The 25175-nt window shown below is 43.4% G+C and overlaps 1 protein-coding gene across 8 annotated transcripts in view; it reads right to left on the bottom strand.

Annotated features, from left to right (window-relative positions):
• CLNK (cytokine dependent hematopoietic cell linker) overlaps positions 1 to 25175 on the bottom strand; it is a 187577-nt gene that overhangs the window by 99895 nt on the left and 62507 nt on the right. For 6 of the 8 annotated variants that reach the window (XM_089911668.1, XM_089911671.1, XM_089911670.1 and 3 more), the window contains one exon: positions 6853 to 6924. The exons of the other annotated variants lie outside the window; for them this stretch is intronic. In XM_089911668.1, coding sequence (XP_089767794.1) covers positions 6853 to 6924 — 72 coding nt within the window. The remainder of the gene's footprint in view (positions 1 to 6852; positions 6925 to 25175) is intronic. 8 annotated transcript variants of the gene reach the window in all.

Here is a 25175-nt window from a genome sequence, read left to right on the forward strand (position 1 = left end):
CTTGTACACAAAAACGTGCTGTTGAATGAGCATGAGGGAGAGGATGGATGAGTGGATGAAGGCAAGGTGCACAGGTGCAGGGAAGCGCAGGTAAGAGGGCATCCCTCGAGCAAGACAGCCTTGAGCCACACCGCAGTCTCTGTCTGGGTCTATACACAGACTCACCCTCCCCCAGCAAGGCCTGGAGCGTGCCCAGCACATTAGGAACCTGATACACGGGTGTGCACACCTCCCACACAAATCCCCCTGGGAATAGGTTCTTCACTTTCCCTATAGATTCAACGTTGGAGAACATCTCCCAACTCCATATTCCTTTGAAGCAGATGAAATTCACACCAAGGTGGAATCAGATCAAGACTCATATTTAATAAGTGAAAAGTGGGTTCATTCTCTTTTTGGGGGGGTGATGGAAATGTTCTTTTTTAAATTGTAGTATAGTTGATTTATAATGATTCAGGTGTACAGCAAAATGATTCAGTTATATATATTCTCTTTCAGATCCTTTTCCATTTTAGGTTATTATAAGATATTGAATATAGTTCCCTGTGCTATACAGTAGGTCCTTGTTGTTTATCTGTTTTATATATAGTAGTCTGTATCTGCTAGTCCCAAATTCCCAATTTATCCCTCCACCTCCTTCCCCTTTGGTAATCATAAGTTTGTTTTCTATGTCTGTGGGTCTATTTCTATTTTGTAAATGTTCATTTTATCATTTTTTTTAGATGCCACATATAAGTGATATCATATGATATCTGTCTTTCTCTGACTTACTTCACTTAGTATCTCTAGGTCCACCCAAGTTTCTGCAAATGGCATTATTTCATTCTTTTTTATGAACATACAATATTCTAATGTATACATGTACCACATCTTTATCCACTCATCTGTCAATGGACGTTTAGGTTGCTTCCATGTCTTGACTATTGTAAATAGTGCTGCGATGAACATTGGGGTGCCTGTATCTTTCTGAATGAGAGTTTTTGTCTTTTCTGGGTATATGCCCAGGAGTGGGATGGCTGGGTCGTATAGTAGTTCTATTTTTAGTTTTTTAAGGAACCTCCATACTGTTCTCCATAGTGGCTGCACCAATTTACATTCCCACCAACAGTGTAGGAGTGTTATGGATTCATTTTTTGTGAAAGATGTCCTTGACTAGTTCTAAGAATCTCCTGTGTTCTATTTTGTTTTTACAAAAAAAATCTTTGGGAGGATGCATCTCCCTGAAGCGATCCCGAGGGAAACATTGACAGTGTTTGGCATTATTCCGAACCATAAAAAGCTCAAACCCCCCATGACCCTCTTGGCTGGGGGAGGTCCAACCCCACTCCTACCCCCTCAGCATCCTGCCCTGCCAAGGCTCTTGGGCCTTCCCTCCTCTGAGCTCCTATGGCAGCACTGCTGGCTCTAATAGCATACTCAGTATAGTTAAAAAGCAGTGTATAGTTATTAATTTCTTATAAAAATTTTATATTAAATTTTACTTGGGTTTTTTCTTTCTTCAACTAGATTTTAAGTTTTTTGAGGACAGAAAGCATGTCTGGTAAGCTATAATCCCTGTGTATAAGCTATCTATGTTCCTGACAAATATTGAAAGATGAAAACAAAATTATTTGGCAGTTTGATGGATATTCAACAGACGAGTGAGTGGAGCAGAGCAGGTTGCCTTGCTGTTCTACTCTAGCTGCAGTGGGCAGAGCAACTCCTGGGTCCACCATCCCCTCCACTCTCTCTCTGTCTCTCCCCTGCTTGTTCTGTCTTCTCTCTCTTCTTCCATTCTTATCCCTCTGTTAAAAGTTTCTTTTATCATCTATTTCAGGATCCAGTCTATGCCAGGCACTGGGAGTAGTACAATCTCACAGCATCCTGGTGCGTCCCGCTGGGTCCTGACTATTCTTCCTCCTTCCCCCCTTTGTACTCCCCTCCCTTCAGCAATGTTTATGGAGCATCTCCTGCATAGGAGCTCCTTGTGGACAACCACAGAAAGATGGCGGGACACCACCCTATTGCATGCATCCTCTGAAAGCACTTGGCACCCTCTGTAAAGCTCTAAGCTTGTGAACTCTTTTGGGAGGACACTTTCTACAGGGGTCCAGAGGGAGCAGACACCCAGGGCAGCTGCAGAGAAGTCGAGAGAAGACCAGTAGCTGTGGCCACCCGGCACGAGCTGTGACCTCAGGTGTGCCTGGTCAGGAAGGCTGGCACAGGGGCCTCCCTGTGCACGGAATAGAACAGGGAGGCCGTCTCCTTGAGGAGTGGCCTGCTGGGATGTGAGAAATGACAGCCACCTGTACCTTGTCCTCTGGAGTTAACTATTGCTGCAGGTCTTAGTGACAGCAGGGAAAAATCAATAGTCCATGAGGTGATGAATTGGGAAGGGTCTGAATGTGGGAAATGTGAGTGACACTGTTAGGAATAACTCCATCAGGAATGGAGGAGAAAGAGACTTGCACTTGGAGTGTGAACCTTGGCTTTGCTCCGCTCTCGAAAGTGGACTTGGGAAAGCCCTCCCCTTTCCGTTCCTTAGCCTCCTGCCTGGGCTCCCACAGGCCTGCATCTGCTTCTGTCCCACATGTGGCACAGTATCTTGTGATCTATTATACATGCATTTTTATGTTTGTCTCCACAAGAGGCTGAGCATCTTGATGGCAGGTGCTATGTCTTCTTTATTTTTGATTTTCCTGGTCCCCAACGCAGGGATCTCTCCCAGGTGGGGACAACATTCTCTCCCATCTCCCTCCCGCTGTCTCACACTGGGTCCCTGTCTTATATCGTCTTCCCTCCATCTCATTTACATAATGGGAAGGGGCAGAGCGAGAGCTGGGCCCAGAGGTCTCTCGCTCCAGCTCCAAAGCTTGCCCTCTTGATAATGATGCTTGATGCTGCGGTTCTCAAACTTGAATGGGCATCATAGTCACTGGGAGAGCTTGTTTAAACCCAGGTGCTTGGACTCCAACACCCAAGTTTCTGATTCAGTAGGTGGGGCCTGAGATCCTGCCTCCCTAAGCAGCTCCCAGGTGATGCTGACGCTGCCGGCCCAGGGACCAGCCCTAAGAATCGCTGCTAGGAGGCTTTGTAGCTATGGCTGTGGATGTTCTTCTCAGGTGTCTAATGCATGTGCGCCTGCTTCATAGTGGAGAGTCTTGACACGAGTAGATTTGAGACTCATAGGATTAGAAAACAAAATTCACATGCGGCAACTTGGAACCCAGAAAAGACCCTCGATTTGAAGTCAGACTCGGAATGCATATCCAGCTGTTAACAGTTACCAGCTCTGTGACTGTGACCAAGACATGTCACCTCTCCCAGGCTCTCTTTCCTCATCTGTGAAATGGGAATACTATTACCTACTTCAGAGAATTATTGTGAGGATTAAATGCCACAGTTCCTCTCATGGTTTCTGGTACTGGCATTCAGCTATTGATAAAAGTTTGGACTTGACTGGAAAGCATCAATCAGGATGTTTCTGTTTCTGTCCACATGGGCACAGGGCACAGAAGTGGGTATTGGGGATTTAGCAAGAGAGATTCCATGGGACATTCTAGGAAACATTCATCTTAATATCGTCGACAGGTTGGAGGTAATGGATGTGCATGGGATCGTGTGTTTTTCTTGGTTAGTCTCCTGGGATGTATCATCTGTGTGAAGCCCCAGCATGGAGCTTTATATTTTACTTTGTACATTACGGGGAGGTCCACGCTTGTTTGAGTCTGGGGGTGGGTGGGGAAAGACAGCCCTTCTGCATCTGTCGCCAGAGTTGACCCCTACACGTAACTAAGGGATGGCAATAGCGAGGGCAGTGACGTGGAGTGCCAGGGTTGTTTCAGAGATTAGTACTAATGATTATGTCCACTCTTTACTATATACCACACTCAGCTATTCAGCTTCGAGGAAGCTATTTACCCTCTCCAGTCTGCATTCTTCTCTCCTATAAAAGGAAAGCTAGTAAGAATGTGATCGCTAGGATGCAGTGAGACACTACCTATTAAGCTTTTTTTTTCATTTTTTTACTGGAGTATAGTTGATTTACAATGTTGTGTTAGTTACAGCAAAGTGAGTCAGTTATACATATGCATATATCAAGTCTTTTTTAGATTCTATTCCCGCATTACAGAGTATTGAATAGAGTTCCCTGTGCTATACAGTAGGTTCTTATTAGCTCTCTATTTTATATATAGTAGTGTGTATATGTCAATTCCAATCTCCCAATTTATCCCTCCCCCTTCTTTCCCCCTTGGTAACCATAAGTTTGTTTTCTACATCTGTGACTCAGTTTCTGTTTTGTAGGTTCATTTGTACCATTTATTTTTAGATTCCACATATAAGGGATATCATATGATATTTGTCTTTCTTTGCCTATTAAGCTCTTAAAACAGCGCCTAGCCCGTGGTGAGTACTCAGTGACTATTAGCCTTTGTTATTTATTGAGAACCTCCTATTTTCCAGGCACGCTATAGAGGTCATGCATTTATTCCCCAAAGACAGGGACTGTTTTAGGTCCAACAGATCCCTGGTGGTCAAAATAGTTTACTCTTGTATTTTTTGTTTTCTTTTGGCTGTGCTGCACTGCCTGTGGGATCTTAGTTCCCTAACCAGGGACTGAACCTGGGACCTCAGCAGTGAAAACACAGAGTCCTAACCACTGGACCGCCAGGGAATTCAATCTACTCTTGTTTTTCTTTTTCCAATGTTTCCATTTTTATTTGTGTATTTTCTTTTTTTCTTATTGGTTATCTATTTTATACATATTAATGTATATATGTCAATCCCAATCTCCCAATTCATCCCCCCCCCCTTTTCCTCCTTGGTTTTCAGATACCATTTCTAAAATATGCAAAACAGTGAGATGGTAATAGGCTTGTCAGAGTGAGGTCGCTGCTGAGCTAGCAAACAGGTCAGCTGAAATTTCAATCCAGCACCCACAGACCCGTTCTGTTCTGCTGCCCTGCCTACCAGCAGCACTGTCCTTACTTCACCATCATCGGATGCTGATAAGAATTATAATTTGTGTGGAGAACGAAAACATCGTTTAATAGTTATGAAGGTGTGATGGTAGATCCAAATATGTAGTTTTCGCACATTTTGATTTGATTTATAGATCTCACTTACTAATTTATATTCATATAATACTTTCATTATAAAATATGCAAAGGTACACAGATTTGTGTGTATAAGGGATTTTTAAAAAAAATTTGGGTTTATAAATAGTTTGGAACAGGTTGCAGAAACATCATCTGTTGCTCTTTTTAATATATCTTGAGCGTGCTCTGATATATCCTGAAACAATTTGCATTGGAAAAAAGCACTGGGCCCTCTCTCTCTTTTTTTTTTTTCCAAATGTAACTGTAAATATTACTTTGATGTGTGTAATTGCTGCAACCATTTGCATCTGAAGGAAGACTTCTAACCCTTCCATCTCTCATCTCTTGCTATTGTCAAGAAATAAGAAAAACCGACTTAAAATGCAGCATTCAACTGTGTTTAATGTAAACATTGAAGAAGTCTGAGAACAGCCACAAATTTTCCTTTGCTTAATGCAATCTTGAAAATATTTCAAGTATTCTGTTTTATAGGCACGCGTCCACTCTGCTTAGGGAAAATATTTCTTCAGGCACATCTTAGCATGTCAAGATTGCTTCTGGTACCTGGCACTTAGTAGGCACTGAACAGATGTTTGGCGATTGACTTGAGTTGAAGTTCACTGGGATGCAAGGGTTGGTATAGCAGTCAGAGACCCTTGGGTCCCTCTAGGCACAGAGACAGCTCTGGCAGGGCTCAGCAAGGGGGTTCCGGCTGGGTGAGGGAGTCCTGCAATCCCTCTGAGCATTGGGGTACCGTCCAGGATCAGACCTTGGCCAGTGCAGAGCTGGAGCTGGCTTCAGGATTGGTCCCTTGTCAGTCATTTCATCAAGTAGCTTTCCTTCTGAGCTCTAAGCCTTGGTTGTGAGCCCCTTGGAGACAGGACATTGCCTCTCATCTCTGCATTTTCAAGAGCCTGTGCAAGTCCTAATGCCATGATTGCTCAGTAAATATTTTGCTCAACTGAAGGACAAAGAAAAGAAACCAAATGCGCACAAGGCTCCCTCTAGTCTCCTCGCTTCCGAGACCTGGCTGTGAGCTCATGGCCTGATCCATCCATGATTCATCACTTAAGTCATTCAGCAGCTGCAGGGCGTAAGCTCCCCCCTGGCTGTCTCTTGGGCTGTTGAGAGACCTGGGTCGGTGGTGGAAATAGCCCTGGTCTGAAATGCTGTGGACACCTGGGGGCCTGTTTTTAAAATTTCTTTCAATTAAAACATTTTTTTATTGGCTGTTTTTCCTTGCATCTGATCTTTACTTTTTTTAAATTGAAGTGTAGTTGATTTACAATGTTGTGTTAATTTCTGCTGTACAGCAAAGTGATTCAGTTCTACATATATCTACATTCTTTTTTTATCTTCTTTTCCATGATGGTTTATCACAGGATATTGACTAAAGTTCCCTGTGCTATACAGTAGGACCTTGTTGTCCATCCATTCTATATATAATAGCTTGTATCTGCTAACCCCCATCTCCCACTCCATCCCTCCCCCATAGCCTGTATCTGCATCACATACTTGCTGGCAGTTCAACCTGCATCAAGTCCCTTCTTGTTCTGGGCCTTGGTCACCGTGTAACCTTTAAGAACAATGACAGCAATACAATTCTATCCCATTTACATTTCGTGTGTGTGCGTGTGCGTGCGTGTGCGTGCGTGTGCATGTACGTACGTGTGTGTGTGTGTGAGGGTGCGTGTGTGTGCACGTGCTGGTCAGCTAATTTGCCGCAGCATCAAAATTTTTACTCCTCTATTAACAAAGAAGGAAATATTCTGACCTAATTTTTGGCAGAGAAAAGTTCTGGAATTTCAAATCACGGGATTCTTCTTTTGTTGTTTTTCTATCGCCCCTGTGATGAAAGAAAATAGATTATAGTCAGGAAATTGTAAGAAGAGAGGGGGAAAAAAATAATTAAGTGCATTCCTTCATAGAAACAACCACCCAGTCAGATGTAAGCAATTAGCATCTCACACGAAATTCGAAATCTCTCTTTGCATTTCCACTGGGGTTAAACAAAATCTGAGTTTAAAGTAATCCAATTACTTCAAACTTTTTTTTTTTTTTAATGTAAGTGCTTTATTTTACAAGTGGCAATAGCGTGGGGTAGAATAATCGCCCCCATCAGAATGAGGACGTGGGCACTCCCACATCAGGGAGGTCACGGTGGTGCCCTCCTTAAGCTCTCTGATTGTCCATGACATCGCTCTGTACGGCGAAGAGCATCACACCTGGTTAAAGGGGGGCTGTCAAACAAGGACAGCGCCTATGGGCTAAGGAATGTCCTAGATGCTTTCCTATGTTAATTGAATTCGGCCCCGAACTAGCAAACGTCATCCGGTTTAGGGAGGCAGATGATTTAGAAATAGCAACTTGGATTAAAATAATTTGTATTGAACTTCTGTATAATTTAGTCACTGTGTGATGATATTTTCTACGAAGAGACTAACTTATCTTAAATTGAGTTAATTTGTTCAAATTCAGTAAGACATTCTATCATAAACCATCTCTCGTTCATTTCATCAGCCAAGTTTAATATACTTCCATTTCTTGTGCAGGCATTTCGTGAGCTTTATCGGACATTTAAGGATGATCCTTTCCTCCACAAATGTTCCTTTGCAGCTACCTGGGTAGCTCCTCTGACCCCTTTGCCCCCCTGCTTCTCTCCCCTTGGGCCACACCCGCTACTTCTTGGTCCTTAGATTTTCTCTCCTCCCTCCCCCAGGTCTCTTCCAGGGACTGGTCCCTCTTTTTCAAGCACCTGCTATCTTCCTTCTTCTCCTGCATCTAACTCATGCTTCTGAGTTCAGCTCTCATCACTTCCTCAGAGAAACCTTCCTTCCCCTCTGAGACGGACCCCTTCACAGAACTTGTCTGAACTTTCATTGTCCTTTGGTTTAACATGTAGCTTGTATTCATGTCTGCTAAGCTGCAGAACTGCCATCTCCATGAGGACAGGGACTGCAGGGCTCTGCATGCCCAGGGTTTGGGTCAGTGCCCGACCTGCAGTGGATGTACATGGCTGCACATGTGAACAAAGGTCTCCAGGAAATACCAAAAGATGACTTGAGACTCTATCTCCACCTAGGATTTTGTGTGAAGCCTAATGATTGCAGCATGATAAATACAAAAAATAGTGAGTTGTTTGGATATATTTTGTCATTGTGTAAATTGATCATCTAGAAAGATGATGGCATTATTCTGTTATTTTTCATTTTTTTTGTTATTCCATGATTACACAATTATTTCATCATTGTATTATTTCATATATTATATTATTTCATTTTTAAAAAAAATTATCTGGGTTAAAGCTCTAGTCGTAAATCTATGTCTGCATTCTGACTTCATTTCTAAGTTTTAAACATGAACATCTAACTATTTTTGGGACCTTTCTCACTGGTCCTCTGGTCCTCTGTCAGACCCAGGCCCTTTTCCTAGTGAGTTTTCCTAGTGAGCAGCTCCATTGCTCACATAGCTTCCCAACCAGCAGCCTGGGGACTCACCTTAAGTCTTCTCTTTCCTCTCCTCTCCATCCTCACCATCTCAACAATTTGTTACCAGGTCCTAACAATAGATTCCCGAACATCCTCTCTCTCCACTCCCATAAGTGATACCCGCTCTTAGTTCTACTTTCAGAACTAAGTTCTCTCCAGTCTGGACTTTGCTGTTGGCCCCCTAGCCACCTGGGCTCCAATCCACCCACAAAACTGCAGTAAGAACAACCATCTTTCTAATTAGCAGAATATTATTGAGTCACCTCCCTGCTTGAAAGTCCTCACCACGCCTCTATTTCTGCAGGACAAAGTCCACACTCTTTACCATGATAACCAAGATCCCTGCCCCAGTGGCCTTGAATACAATTTCTGTTGTTTGCGTTCTCATTTCCTGCCACCCTCTCCCTCTGCCAGGCCCCCGCGTTGTCCTCTTTCTGCGTCATACTTTTGTATGCTCCCAGGTGATCGATTCCATTTTTCTTTTGCCTCCATTGGATCTGGCAAAATACTTTCCATTCTTTAAGGTTTAGTTCAAATATTAGTTCCCCATGAGGTCTTCTGTGCTGCTTCCTCTTTCAACACTTTTAGTATTTTTGGTATATCTCTGTTTTACCATTCATTCATTTGTTCATGAATCCATTCATTCATTAACTCAGCAAGTAATATCGGATCTATCTTGTGCCAGGCTGTATGCAGTCATTAAAGAAGACACATGAAGCCTGCCTCGTGAATCTTTTATTGTTGTTGGGAGATAGGCCATAAACAAGTAAATAAACAATCATATTTTTATCATATTGCCTTGTATGTGCCTTGTATGTGTTCATGTTCCCCTAGAGTAGGGGAAGGAACACAGGCTAATTTATTACACAGAGAACTCAACACATCCCAGAAAAGTGGGAAGTGCTGTAGGTTTGTGGGGAAAGTGAGGCACAGAGTGTCAATGGGTGAGCCAATGAATTGTTCTTGAAATCACCTCTTACTCCACTGAGAAAGAGCGTATCACCTCACAGGAACCAGCTTCTCTTCTTAACTATACACCCAACACTTCTTGTTCTACACTTTTCAGAGATCTCTGATTTCCTTTTTCTCTCTCTTTTTTTTTTTTTTGGCTGTGTTGGGTCTTCGTTTCTGTGTGAGGGCTTTCTCTAGTTGTGGCGAGCAGGGGCCCCTCTTCATCGCAGTGCGCGGTCCTCTCTTGTTGCAGAGCACAGGCTCCAGACGCGCAGGCTCAGTAGTTGTGGCTCACGGGCCCAGTTGCCCTGCAGCATGTGGGATCTTCCCGGACCAGGATTCGAACCTGTGTCCCCTGCATTGGCAGGCGGATTCCCAACCACTGCACCACCAGGGAAGCCCTCCTTTTTCTCTTTGGCACCTCCCTCCTGCATGGTCAGTTGACAAAACCCATCCAGTCCTCCTTCACATGTCTTATTGCTCCATCCCTTTCTTACACCCCCTCTGAGTCTGCCCTCTCCAGATCCTCTTTACTTTTCAGGTAGATCTAACAGAAGCCAGTTCTGCGTAGTTGAATCAATACATACTGACTGTAGTGTGTTGAAGAGGGTCTATAAAAAAATGTGTCTGTCTAGAAATGGTGAATTATTTGGGAAGAGGTTCTTTGGAAATGTAATCAAGGTAAGATCTTGAGATGAGATCGTCCTGGATTAGGGTGGCTCTATATCCAAGGACAGGTGTTCTTAGAAGAGGAAAAGACATGGAGGAGAAGGGCATGTGAATGTCCCACGTGAAGATAGAGGCAGAGGTTGGAGTAATGCTGCCACAGGCCAAGGAGCATCTGGAGCCACCCAAAGCTGGAAGAGGAAAGGAAGGATGCTCCCCTAGAGCCTTCAGAGGGAGCACAGCCCTCTGAATTGATTTCAGACTTCTGGGCTCCAGAACTGCGAGAGAATACGTTTCTGACGTTTTAAGCCCTGGTTTATGGTAATTTGATACAACAGCCCTAGGAAACTAACATACAGGACATCTAACCTGTCCCATCGGCTTTTTCCAGAAGCTTCTCATTCTATACACTCCCATTGAGCTTGCAGATTTCTGAGAAATCACACAAATTGCTCTTAAGCCATAATTCTCTTTCAAGGGCCTGTGCAGCTGGATTGCTGACTCCAAGATCATGAATAGCAATAATGTGTAATGTTATAATTATCATGATAATAACAACAGCTTGAAACTGAGATAAGATTTACAATTTACTGACCATCGTTTGCCAGTTCACACATATTAATCCATCAAATGCTCACAACAGTCCTATGAGGTCAGTCCTAGTCTTTCCCCAGTCCTGTTGGATTTCTTTATCTCATGTCCTGTTTACGCTCCATCTCCTGAGGAATTGCCACATATTAGGCTCCCGAGGAAACACTCTGAGAAGGAGATGATGGTGCAGGAAGTCCATTAGGGTGAGATCTTGGGATCCGCCCCTGTGGAGGGAAGGGAAGGAAGCAGGATTGGGCAGGGGGAAAAGTTGGGCGGTGCTCTTGGATTGGTATGATGCCCCTTCAGAACTACTCCAAGTTGTGGTGGGGACTGTGTTTTGGTACTCCCAGGTGGACCAGTTAGTGGATGTGAGCTGCCCCAGGTGAGGCAACTCCATTCAACTGAGACAATTCCCAAAGGAGGTTGCTATGGCGAAACTCCCAAAGTCTAGTGTAACATCATATTGCATTCTGACTCTTTGGAGTCTGAGGTCCTAAGATCAACATAGGTCTTGGCTATATTTTTCATTAGGAGAGAATGAGGATGGAAGGAGGAAGGAAGGAAGGATGTGGCCAAGGGCAGTATGATCCTGAGGGCAGGTTGTCCCCTAGGAAGGAGTGGATAAGCAAGTCAGAGAGATGCTAGTCTCCGTGGAATGTGATGAGGTGTGGACACAAAGGTTAAGAGCACACACTTGTACTTGATCTGGGTTTGAATCTGGTTCTGCCAACTGAATAAGTCACTAATTTATCTCATCATCTCCATTTTACCCACAAGGAAGGGCAGAGTTATAATAACTCCCTCCCTCACACGTTGATTGCATGTTAGTGATCATTTTCATTATCTAGGACCCAATTCTTACTCAAATAATTAAGGAATAGCAGAGGTGGACAGCCAGAAGCACCAAGAAAGACAGTTGATAATGAAAGTATTTCAGCCAGGGCAAAAGTGTGGGTTATTAACTCACAGTTTTCGTGGGTCAGGATTGTAAGCGTGACTTTGCTGGGTCCTCTGTTTTATGGTCTCTGTTGAGGTTGCAGAGACCTCACAGTGTCAGCCAGAGTTGGAGTCTCATCTGAAACCTCAACTGGGAAAGGATCTATCTGGTCTTAAGCACATGTGATTGTTGGCAGAGTTCAGTTTCTTACGGCCTATTGGACTGAGAAGATCACTTCCTTGGTGTCTGTTGGTGTGAGGATGCCCTCAGTTCCTTGCCACATGGGCCTCCCTAATACGGCCACTTGCTTTATCAAAACGTGTAAACCAAGAAGACTAGAGGAAAGTTGCAATCTCATGTAATGTAATCACAGAGATGACGTCTCATCAATTTTGCCATCTCCTGTTGCTTAGAAGCAGTCACAGGCCTTGCTCTCAATTAAGAGGGATGGGGATGGATTATACAGGGAGGGACATAAGTACCAGGAGAAGAGGTAATTGGGGGCCACTTTAGTGTCTGTCTGCCACATAATATTGCTCCCTCAATGTAGAAGTGTGAGTAGAGGCAACAATAGTTAGTAACATTCAGAAGGTATTTGGCAAACCTGCAAACCAAATAAGCTAGAATCTTTCTGCAGCCTGTTTTACAACCTTCTGTGACTCCTGAAAATGTCAGGCCTGTTTTCAAAAGTTTTTCAGTTAATCCCAGAAGAAACTGGCTCTCCAGTTCTTTGCTGTTGCATGTGAGGGGTCACTGTAATTAGTTTTGCAGCAGCATGCTATACTTCTAACTCCCTTAAAATAGTCACTGCACTAGTTGTCACAAACAACTTCTCCAAGTGATGGATATCTGTTTTGTTCATTCTATTTGGTCATTAAGCCAAGGGGGTGGTATGTACAAACTTCCTTCAAGTTGTGTATTCCTGCACACAGTTTCTTCTAAACCTAGGAAATGTTTAACACTCTCTCTGAGCATCTGAGGAAAGCCCAGGTTCTTGGGGATTTGACATGCCGTAGCCTGGATGATGGATACCTTTTATGTGCTTGCACTGCTGAACCCAGAAAAGTTGAAGGACATACGCAGGCTTCTAGCCACACAGATTTTTTTTTTAAAGTTTGAGTTTGAATATATTTACATAGGGCTGATTTTCTCAAGCTCATGCAGCCTCCCCATTCATTCCCGACTCTCTTGCACTTTTAGATTGCTTGAATGGGCCCTGAAGATTTGAGCTGGTGACCTCCCCAGAAGAATTTGAGAGGAAGGTCCATTCAGTAATAAATTGACCACAGTGGAGAGTTGAAATGAGAGAGCTGCTATTACTCATGACTTTGTGATGGTTAATTTTACCTGTCAACTTGGCTAGGCTATGGTGCCGAGTTGTTTGGTCAAACAGCAGTCTACATGTTGCTGAGAAGGTATTTCTTAGATGTGATTAACATTTAAATCAGCAAACTTGGAATAAAGTGGATGACCCTCCCTAGTGTGGGTGGGTCTCATCCAATCAGTTGAAGGCCTTAAGAGCAAAGGCTGAGGTTTCCCTTCCTGAAGAAGGAATTCTGCCTCAAGGCTACAACATAGGAACCCTGGCTTAGTTTCCAGTCTGCTGTCCCATGGAATTGGGTGCAAGACTGCAACATCCACTCTTCTTACCTGCCCTATAGATTTCAGACTTGCCAGCCCCCATAAGCATGTAAGCCAATTCATTAAAATAAATCTCTCTCTCAATATATGTAACCTTGACTAATATACTTCTAATTTAATCCTCACAACAGTGCTTCATATCAGATACTCATGTTGTCCTTATTTTACAGATGAAGAAACAAAGACTCAGCACCCCAGTTATTGAGACAAAGCTTGGTATGAAACCTGTTCCTTCACGGAACGGACTCCATATAGAAAATAGATGTTTCACTCCAAGCCACAGTGTCTGAGGAGCAGGGAAAGATGTACACACAGAAGACTCTTTGTCCTAAAGTGTCCCTCTAGAATTGAGCACGGCTTTGAGTAAGTTTCTGCAGGAAGCCTGAGTGTGAGATGGTCCTGGCAGGTTGCCCTGGCCTCCACTGTGGGACATTCTCTCTCTCTTGGTGCCTGAGTCATAGTGGAATTTGAGTTGCCAGTGAAGACACAGTGGATGCTGTTGTCCATGGGATGTGGCCTAATTGCCTATCTGGATTGTTGCAATAAACCCATGCCTAGATATCTCATGGGAAGCTACATTCACTTGGAAGCAGACGTTAATGATAAGGCATGATTTCAAACTCTGCTCACAGATGGAGATGCAGTAAGATCCTGTACTTCCTTGTGTCTGTACACACCAGGAGATAAAAACACACCAAATTCGGAGGTGTCCCTGCCCTGCCTGACAGTATGTGTATAGTGGAAAGTGAGGGGAATGACCCAGATACAAGAGAGACTTTTATTCCAAAGCAGCTTCAACGTTGGGGGCATTGCTCAGAGCCTTCTGTCTGTCTTGCCCAGTGTCTCCCATTTGTGGAACTTATAGCTACAACCTTGGACAATAATGTCAGGGACAGCCACCTGGACAGGAAATAGAGTTTTGTCCTGTGACCTTAGGGTTAGGGTTAGGGTTCGGGCCCTAAATATTTTACTGCCTCACTGTGTTATCTCAGTCATGTTACTTAACTCTAACCCGGTCATGGTTATGCCATGTGTAAAATCAGAGTTTGCGACTGGTTGGTGTGTTCCCTGAGGCATCATTACTCTATGTATCCTGAACACTTTCCTGTCCCTGCATTAAACAAAGGGGAATAAGAGTCCTGATTCATAAGCAGATGAAAGTCTTGTGGCAAAGTCCTAAAAACTATGGCATAAGAGGGGTGTGTGTATAACATGCTTTGAGAACTTAGTGGCAGAATGAATTAACTTAAGGGTCCTGTGCTCACTGAAGCTCCCTAGATCTTTCACCTGGGTCTCAAGAGCTCCTTGTCAGTTTCCTTGACATCAGTCCCTTTCTACTCAAAGATCCTCTGCTAATTTTATCTGACCCATCATTTCAGCTCTCCAGTTTTGTTTTACAAACCTATGTTCCAGGCAAACCGAACCTCTTGCTACCTGAAACACAGCACACTGAAACTCTCTCTTCTCATGTGGTCTCTTCTACCTGAGATTCATTTCTCTCTCTTTCTCTTCTCCTTCTAACTTTTCCATATCATCAAATTCTCCTTGTTCTGCTGGGCCCAGCACAGATACCATCTTTTCCAATTATGTTTTCCAAATGTGACTAGGCAGATGTCCTAAGTCCCTCTGTGAGCTAGAATGGTGCTTGTTCTCTATCTTAGTGGATGGCAGCCACGTTTCCTAAGCCCCCAGCCTGTCCTGGACCCGGCCCCTCTCCTCCTGTAGCCTCTTTGACAGCTCCTGAAAGGCTCTGTCCCATGGTCTTGTGAACAAAATCCTCTCAGACTTAAGTCCTCTACTGAACTGAATTGAAATTGAGCAGTGGGCCCTGGTGCCATCCTTCAGTCAAATATTTATTGAGTAGCTATTATGTGCTGGTTATTGTCTTATGCCTGGAGACACAGGTGGACAAGACACAAAAGGTCCTACCCTTGTGAAGCTGGCAGCCTGTGAGTGCGAACCAAGCTAATGAGCAAGAAGTTCACCTCCTCTGTCTTTCTTTCTTCCCCACGGCTTCCTATCTTTGTTGACTCCTGATTTGAATGGCTCCCTGGCTTCAGGACAGTCCACCAGGCTCTTCCCTGAGTTTCCCTTTGTACACAGCTATGACAGCTGCCTGTAGATTCATACCTGGCCAGCTACCTCTGGGCTTCCTTCAGGCCTCTGGGAGCCGCTTGGGCTGCACTTCTTCTTCCCGATTCTCTGGACTCAGGAAGAGGCTGTGGGTTCTCTGATGAAGTGGATCAGGCTTCAGTTTTCAGGGGCTACCACATGCATGATCATGATCAGTGTGTACATCCCCCCACCAAAGCTCTTAATTCCTGCTATTCCCCTCACACAGACTAGCAGCAAACAGTTTCTCATGAGAAGATCCATATATGGAGGCAGGAATCTCTGGAGGGAATTACTGATTCTTGCTTATTAAGGCAGAAAATGGAGCTGGAATATTCTAGCATAGACCAGCTCTGCCTGTGGGTTGCAGGTGCAGAGTGGAGGGTGGTGTCTGAATGTAACTCTTTGCTTTCCCAGAGTTACAGCTTCGGAGAATCCCAGAGCATGGGGCTCCATGCTTGGCGTCGCCTCTGTGCTCTAGAATCTGCAGCCCCTTACGCATAACATCTGCTTGAACCTGTTAATGTTACAGATGAGAAAACTTGGGCCCAGACAAGTAAAGTGGCTTGCCCACGCTAACCAGAGGCTGACACAGAAGACTCCGATCAGCTCCTGTTTCCATGCGTGGTGCCTGAGGTCCCTTTCATTTCGCCTGGGCTTCCTCAGTGCTTGTCTTCTAATTAAGCCTCTTTGTGTGCCTTCTAAATAAAATCTCTTTTTCTTTTTAATCTCCTTGAGGCCAGAAAGACAAAAGAAAGATAACCTAATTTAGAAAACAAGAAAGTAATCCTGAATCCTTTTATGTTCAGGTTTCAAGAAACCCTATGAAACCTTTTCTCCTGTTTTTTTTTTGGTTGTTGTTGTTTAAATTTTGATTCAGCAAAAGGAAACAAATGAACCAAGAAATAGAAGCCTTACATATCTTTTCAAATGCTTTCTCCTTTTTCCCCCCCTCTGTCTTGATTGTCAGAAGATGTAGCTTCTAATAGGCCATCAATGTATGTAATGAGCAAACACAATAACAACAGTGAATTACCCTTTTTATATGTCCATAGATGTATTCATAGTGGAATTTAATTTATAGATGGTCATGCCTGAAAGATTCTGGGTGCATGATAGAAAGCAACAGGAAAAAAGCAATATGTTTATCTTTTAAAAACCTTCAGAACAAAAACTCGATGTGTGCCTGGTTAGTACACACTCCATAAAAACCCAAGAGTAAAAGGGTGGTCGGCAGGGGCGCCAGGGAGGGACCTTGTGCTTAGAATGTAGAGAATGAGGCTCCTCAAGACAATATCTTTTCCTCCATCTCCCAGTCCAGCACTTCCTGACTCCAGAGGGCCAAGAAAAAGGAAGGGAAATCAAGGCACAGAAGGGAAATGGGGTGAGAGAGGAGGAAGTTTTATAATGTGACAATTCCTGGGCTTGGCGTTGCCTCTGTGCTCTAGAATCTGCAGCCCCTTATCAGTAATCCCTCTACTTCCATTACATCATTTCTCCTTTTCTTCAATCTATGCGCCAAGCTGCAGCTGGAGTCCTCATTCTAAAATCTGGTGTTTCCACTGCCTAGGGTTACAGTCTATGTTTTGAACGTGGCACACAGGCCTCTCATGGTCTGGTCCCTGACATTCTCTCCACAGTTCTCTCTCTACAGCCCCAACTCTGCGCCCTAATGGCAGCTGTCATGCACCATTGGCCTGTCCCTGAATGGGCCTGACCCCTCAAATCTCTGTCTGTATGCAGAGAAAGTATAAACATCTCCAACTTTCTACAAGAGGTACACGGATGAACACAGTGCAAGGTCTCGTTCCACACACATCTTGTTTTATCCTCTCAGCAACTGAGTGTTGACAGAACTCAAGGACCCTGCCCACATCTCTCAGTGAGAAGATGGCATTCCTGTATTTCCTGCTCTTAGTACGGAGCCCCACCCACAGGAATGGTTCAACACAGCTTGGAGGGACGCGACAGAGCTGAGCTTTAACACCAGATCTTTCCATCAGGGTCCTGGTGAGGGAGCATGAGTTTGAAATCAGGAATAGTGGACAAATTGACCTAAAATACTACTTAGTGTTTGAACCACTTTCCTCAATTCTTCCTGTTGATACATTATATTTTACAGGTGGGAAAATAGAATACCCAGAGAGGCCAAACACGCTGCCCGTGGCCACATAGCTATAAGTGCCCAAGCTGGGATTCAACATCAGGCCTGTCTGACTGAAGGACCATTTCTTTCTAGTGCATCATGCCAGGATTCATGGAAATGGGGGGTGAGCACGATCCACGATCCCAGATTTACCCTGGAACTCATATGCTGTCCGTTGTACCCAATTGCTTTCCCACGTTGATGAGCTCTGAGCCCCAGCAGAACTATCTTAACATATTGTCTGGTGACACTGGTTTCCAAAGCACTTATCAAAACATAATCAAACATGGAAAAGTCAGGGTGGAATCTAATTGTTATCACACATCCTCTTATCTGTGCTTCCCAGGGACTCTTTAATGGCATCACTTAGCACTGGGAGGTGTTTAGATTTTGCTATATTTTGAGAACATTGTGAGAATTAAATGAGATAATGCATGCGAAACACTTAGAACAGTGCTTGAATCCAATACTTCCTCAATAAATATTTGGGCTGCAAATCTTTCTCAAAATTAATTCAACAATACGTTTTTTTTTTCCTCTGAGTGCAGGATATGGGCCAGGGATTGCTCTTGGTGTTGGGATATATCAGCGAACAAAATAAAGATTCCTAACTTTCCTGGAACAAAACAGAAAAGGAGTTTTACCCTTGTGGGGGAGAAAGCTGACAAGCACCATACACAGAAAGACATGTGGACAGGTGTGACTATTCCATGGGGTGATCAAGGTGGGCTTCCATGAGGAGGTGTGCAGGTGTCAGCTCTGGGGTATCTGCAGGAAGAGCAACCAGCCCCAGGGATGGCTGGGGTGAAAACCTGAAGACAGAAGGCCAGTTGAGCAGTTGAGTCAAGGTGAGGGGGTCAGCATGGCTGAAGAGGACTGAATGCAGGGATGGATGGGGAAGACCATCCAATGGCCTTTTGGTGAATGAGGTCAGATGGGGTGAGGCATTAAATTTTTTCTCCAGCAGAAGCCTGGGTGAGATGTAGGCAGGGGCCTAGTGGTAGGGAATTTGTGTGGGGTATTAGTCATCTTGGGTGTATGGTGTGTAGCACATTGGTGAGTGACTCAAATAATGGTAAACACTGTCATCATGAAGAAGACAGGTGCCCTGGGTATGTGAAGCTTATTTACAGAGGCTCCTGGAGCTGAGCTGCCTGTCTTGTTCTGCAGACATTTCTGATACCATGTGCCCCCAGGAGCCCCCATGAGAAGACTCCTGCTTGGCACAGAGCTCTAATTTTCCAGAAATTTGAATATCATTGGAGATAAGCACATGAGCTTTGGAATCACCTAAGTGACAGTGCCTCCTTTACAGCCTAGCAGTCCAGTTAGTCCCCAGTCAAAATGCGGTCCCTAGACCAGCAGCATCCCCCAAGAGCTTGCTAGAAATGTAGAATCCCAGGCACCACCTGAGCCCTACAGAACCAGGATCTGTATTGTACCAAGAGACCATGGGATCTGTGGGCACTTCAAGTGGGATAGGTTTAATGTGACCTCGGGTAAGTGACCTGATCCCTCTGTGCTGCATTTTCCCCATCTGCAAAACAAGGTGGATAAAAACACTTCCATCATAGAACTGTTATGAGAATCAAATGAGCTAATACATGAAAAGCCTTGTTACTTACTATTGCTTGTCACGTGTATGTATTCTCCTAATCAGGAAGGTCATGTGGTCACTATTAGCTCTGGGCACAAAACTTGGAAATGATAGTGATGGAGATGGGAAGAGTGAATGGGGGCCAGTGCAGCTGTCTGTGCATAGAGCCCCGGGAAGTATGAAGGGGGAAAACTAGGGTGCAAACTTTTAGTTACTGAGCAGGTTTACTGTCTTGTCACAGGGCTGGTCACTTTATCAATCCTCACAGTGATACTATGATGAAGGCATGACCATCCCCACTTGACAACGAAAGGAATGATCTCGAGGTCAAACAACTTTCCCAAGGTCATCTAGTAACTGTCAGTGTTCAGAGAAAGCCCTAAGTCTTTAAACATAAAGTCAGTAATGACGGGACCTTCCATACACGGTGATGCACTGGAGTCGGCTCACACTACACAGCAGAGCTGAGTGTTAAAAATGTCATGAATTTTGAAAGCCACTTGTTAACACAGTCTTCTAAAAAATTAAATAAAATTACAATTGAATACACATATTAAAAGCAAATGTAATAAATACTTAAAATGCATCATTTCCTAATTATTTTACCACATTTTACTACTACCTGCAGTCTTGGTGTTATTTTTGTCTGTCATATATGTAGGATGGAAATATGCTACTGTGCATTTCATGACCTCACATTGGCATTGACTTTGGCCGTAGTTGGAGCATATATACCACAGACATTGGCATGTGCTACAGATCAGGGTTTGACTTACTGCTTTGTTGTTAAATTAACTTAAAAAAATGATGGAAGAAATGTTGATAAAGCAGATTTAATTTAAAAGTTAGGGACTTCCCTGGTGGCGCTGTGGTTGAGAATCTGCCTGCCAATGCAGGGGACACGGGTTCGAGCCCTGGTCTGGGAAGATCCCACATGCCTCGGAGCAACTAAGCCCGCAAGCCACAACTACTGAGCCCACGTGCCGCAACTACTGAAGCCCGCACACCTAGAGCCCATGCTCCACAACAAGAGAAGCCACCGCAATGAGAAGCCTGCGCACCGCAATGAAGAGTACGCCCCGCTCGCTGCAACTGGAGAAAGCCTGCAGGGAGCAACGAAGACCCAACACAGCCAAAAATAAGTAAGTAAGTAAGTAAGTAAGTAAATAAATAAAATAAAAGTGAGTCATGTCTGTAGTTGTACCATTGTGAATAGCACAAGAACCAAGAAGATATTTTCCAGTATTCAAAACTAATTTCGAATTCAGCAAAGAAGATGCTGACATCATTGATGAATCAGTGAAGTTCTGGCATCCTTCTTTGTGGTTTCGCTTCTGTTTTACTCATTAAAGTAAAGGAAAATATTAATCAATACTGATGTCCGAACTGTAGGCCCTTGTCAATTGCAACCAGAGGTTGGCTAGAGATATGAGTTTAGCAAAAATCAATAAAATCATTCTGTGAGAATCAATTGGCTATATGGGATGTATTTTAAGAATACTGTATATTTGATTACTATTTGTAAATGGTATGCCATACATTCTTATATCAGTAAAATTTATAACACAACTTGTGTACATATATAAGCATACATTTTTTCCCCCAGGGAGCCGTTTGACAAATATTTACTAAAATTTACCGGAACACCACTGGTTAAGCCACCCTGAACCGTCACCATTTATGGTGTCCTAAGGCAGAAGGAGTTCAGCTCAGGTGCCAGAAATAGCTGGTATGTGGCACATCTGTGATTAGACCCTAGGTTTCAGCCCGAGTCATTGATTTTACTGTTCTGAGTCACATGTTTTTCATCTTGAAAGTGGGAACAATAATAATGCCTTGGCAGATGGGATGGGAAGCTGGTGCCCAGTAAAAGTTAATTCTATTCTCCTTTCAAGTGTAGGAACACAAAAGGAACAAAAGCCCATAGAATCATGTCGCCTTCCTCTCCTCTGCCCTCCCAAAGTGAATGTAAATCAGTGGGCTTCTGTATTCCCTCCCTAATACGTGGATGACTTCAATACTTGTTTCGCTGTACTTCGAGATCAACCCCCCTGCCCCCAGCATCTTTGTTTATAGCTAGAGGAGCTGTTAATTCAGGGTAGATCTAAGTTCAAATACCACTTTCCTTCATCCCCCCTAAAAAAAATCTTTGTCAACTGATTTGGGAGCAAAACAGGAGAAAAGTCCAAAATTCCCTTGTGATCTACAATGTGATTACAAAGGAATTACAAGGTGTGGACTTCCCACCGGTGGGACCACAACCTGCTGAAGTGGGGAGGCTGCTGATTGGAAACTACTTGCCTATTTTCATCTTTTTCTGTACTAGGCACTTAGTAGCTACTCACAGCTCTCCAGTAAATTAAATTCTAATTAGGTAACAGTTAATGTTTGCTCAGAGCATTGCAAATAAAGACTTTAACTAGTGACTCAGGAGCCAAGCCAATCTTTTAAAGTGGAAGGTTTGACTTCCCAGTAACTTCTAATGTGTTTTTCTCCACCTGCACCATGTAGGCAGAAAAAAGAGAGAGGGAAAAAATACATTTTATACTGCTCTGGCAGGCTCATTCTGTGGTTTGAACCTTTCACATCTCTTCTGCTATGTATCCAATCAGGAGAAAAATAATAGCTTTTGTTTTTGTTTTTAATCCTGGGCTGTAAGAAGAGGTGTGAGCAGAGAGAAAGAATGAGCAGAGTAGGTTCCATATGGTAGAATCACTAGCTTTTTAGTCATGAAGGAAAGAGTAAAAGAGTTTATTCAAAAGAATCAAGATTCTCAAGACAGTTTCTTAAACATGTAAACACAACTTTATCATATGACCCAGCAATTCCACACTCAGGTATCTACCTGAGGGAATATCCATCCAACCCAAAAAGTTGTATACAAATGTCCTTAGCAGTATTTTTCATAGAGCCAAAAATGGATAAAAACAAAACATTCATGAATTGGGGAATGGATAGACAAAATGGGACATATTCACGCAATGGAATACTACTTAGCAATAGAAAGGAATGAACTATTGCATATGCTACAACTTGGACCAACCTCAAAAACATGTTAAGTGAAAGAAGCCAGACACAAGAGATTACATATTGTATGTTTCCATTCAGAACCTAGATGCGAGGTTGCCTGGGGCAAAGGGCATGGGCTGGGAGACTGGGATTAATAGTAAATGGGGACAAGAAAATTTGGGGATGATGGAACTGTTCTAAAACTGTTTTATGGTGATGGTTATACAACTTGGTAAATTTACTACAAACAAATCATTAAATTGTATACTTGAAATGGGTGAATTATGTGATATTCTACAGATAATGATTTAAAATTTAGAAAACAGTAAGTTTCTATTTAAAAGAAGGTTTAGGAGAAAAATGACATATTGCCAGCATCCTTAAGCTTTGATCATCAGCGACTGTCCCAGGCCCTGTCCTTGTCCACAGAAAACCTGTGAGTAGGTCCATGCTCTGCACCACCGCTCACCTCAGCTGAAACTCCCTAAAGGCTTAGTCTTTGTGGCTGTACCTGTCGGTAGGCAAACAACCATGGACCAAGAGCTGTAATTCATTCTAATAACACCCAGCTATCTCTGAAGGCAATCGCCCGGGCTTTCATGCTAAATTAGAGTTAAGCATAGTAATCAACTGTAAGGAAAATGAACTTACTCCTTTTTTAGGAGCTTTGTGTTTTCAAACCGGTCAGACTCCTCCAGCTGCTGCCAGCAAACCAGGGATGGGTATCAATGGGAGATAGACAGCATCTTCGGGACTGTGTTTAGGTAATAATGATGTGGTCAAAACCTTGTTGGAATAAAATTGAATGTTATGGGCTTCCGTCCTTCTCAGAGCACCTTGGCTGTTCTCTGTGTGACAGTGACCTCACTGATTAGTTATTAGAATTGGCTTCATCTCTGCAGGAAACACAGACGTGTATGTGATGGTAAGGGGGGAGGTATAAAGGGAAAAGAAAAGAAAGGAAAGGAAGGAAATAAAAATGAATGCATTATAAATGCATTGGAATAGATCTCTACGATACTAAAAAATACCCCACAATAAACCAAAACGTAAACAAATAAAAAGGTGTTTAACAGTATGCTGTGTGTATAGAGTCACAGGGAGTCCTCTCAGAGGACTAGTGCTCTTGTCCTCATTTTGCAGATGCAGAAACTGAGGCCAGGAGGCACGCACACCTTGCCCCCTAGTGATGAGTGGCAGCTGCTGGCAAAACTTATTCCTGTTTAGCCCAAAGCCCAGGATTCTTTCAACAATGCCCTGTTTTTAGTATTCACTGATGGATTCTAAGTGGCACAAAAAGAAGGAGGCTAAATCACCAGCTCTCATTTTCTTTGCACACAAGAATGTGGGGAATCTGTACCTGGACACTCCTTCTTCCCCTTGGACATCCCGGCTAAGCAGGAAATTCTATGTATCAAGTTAAAGGGAAGCATGCATCCATCTTCTTACATCTACCCCCCTTAGAGCTCACAACTCCTTACTTCGAAAATGAGAGACTTGGAGATCAGAAATGGAAAGCCGTACACCCAACCCACACAAGGCAGAGCTACCTCCATTCCTGAGGGCACCATTTTACTGGGCATCTGTGCCTTTTTTGGGGGGAGGAGGAATCAAATGCTTTATCCTTTCCAGTGGAGTTTTTGTACCCAGAGTATCCATGTTAACATTGATGCCAGAAGCCAGGTATTGTAAAGTCACCTCACTCAGACACTGACTTAACTGTCCCAGAATTATCGCTTATTATGTCTGGAGCTGCTCTGTGGGGCTCTCTCTAAACTCAGTGTCCTCCTCTCTCATTTTCCCATAAAGGTGCCGTGCCCTCCACCCAAGGAATGTTGCATCTCATACCAATAGAATTTCTCCTGCCCAGCTTGTAAGGCAGCCGGCTGATTCTTATTTTCAAATCTTTCAAAACTAAGATCCAGTTCTGCCTTCTTTAGCCTATCTTGCCAGCTTGCCCTGTTAGGTGGTCTCTCTCCTGGATCTCATGGTCTGTGTTTGTTCCCTCATCATGTTTACCATACTGGATTGTTACTACTGGTTTCCTTGTCTGTTTGTCCCTTGAAAGAGAGTAGAAACATCTTCCTGGGGAGGGCAGAATAGTAGCAATACATCTGAGACAGGGAGATTCTTCAGGATGGGGACTGTATCTCATTTTGTTTCTAATTCACAGCCCCAAGCATGGTTACTGGCAGATAAGTGATATTTATTAAACATTTGTGGAATAAGAAATGGATGAATAATATAAACACTGCCCTATATAAAATAGATAACCAACAAGGACCTACAGTATAGCACAGGGTGCTATACTCAATATTTTGTAATAGCCTACAAGGGAAAAGAACCTGAAAAAGAATATATATACGTATATATATATTCACACACACATATATATATATAACTGAATTCCTGTGCTGTACACCTGAAACTAACACAGCATTGTAAATCAACTGTACTTCAATAAAACAAAATAAATAAATTAAAAAAAGTAATGGATGAATGAGTCTATAACTCAATATAAGAAGGCTAAGTGTCACTGAGGCCTTTCCATTTAGGGGTGCTTTGAGTCAAGGGCATAAGCTTTGCTCGATAGAGTTGCAGCCAGAAATGTGGCTCATGTCTGAAGTGGACCCCATCTAATGAAGACCTACAAAGACCCACAAATGTTAGCCTGGGATCTCTAGCCTTTGAGTTCGTTCTACCCTGATATTCCCTAAACCAATGTTAGATTCACTGTTATTATTTTGTCTTCTCCAGGAATATGCTAAAAACAAAATGCCAAGAGAAGGATGTTGCACGTGTTGAAAAATGGACCACTCACTTTGCACCTGTGGCCTGGAGCCTGTGGCTTCTCAGTGAACTGCCTTTGTGTGCAATGAACAATTTCCCAATTGCAGCCTCTTGTTCCATGATTAGATGATGGGGCTCCATGGGTAAGAGATGAACAATTCTAAGGGTA

This window comes from Delphinapterus leucas, chromosome 5 (assembly GCF_059928025.1).
Source record: "Delphinapterus leucas isolate spDelLeu-1000000601 "Yukka" chromosome 5, BTC_Dleu_Yukka2, whole genome shotgun sequence".
Classification (NCBI taxonomy): Eukaryota; Metazoa; Chordata; class Mammalia; order Artiodactyla; family Monodontidae; genus Delphinapterus; species Delphinapterus leucas.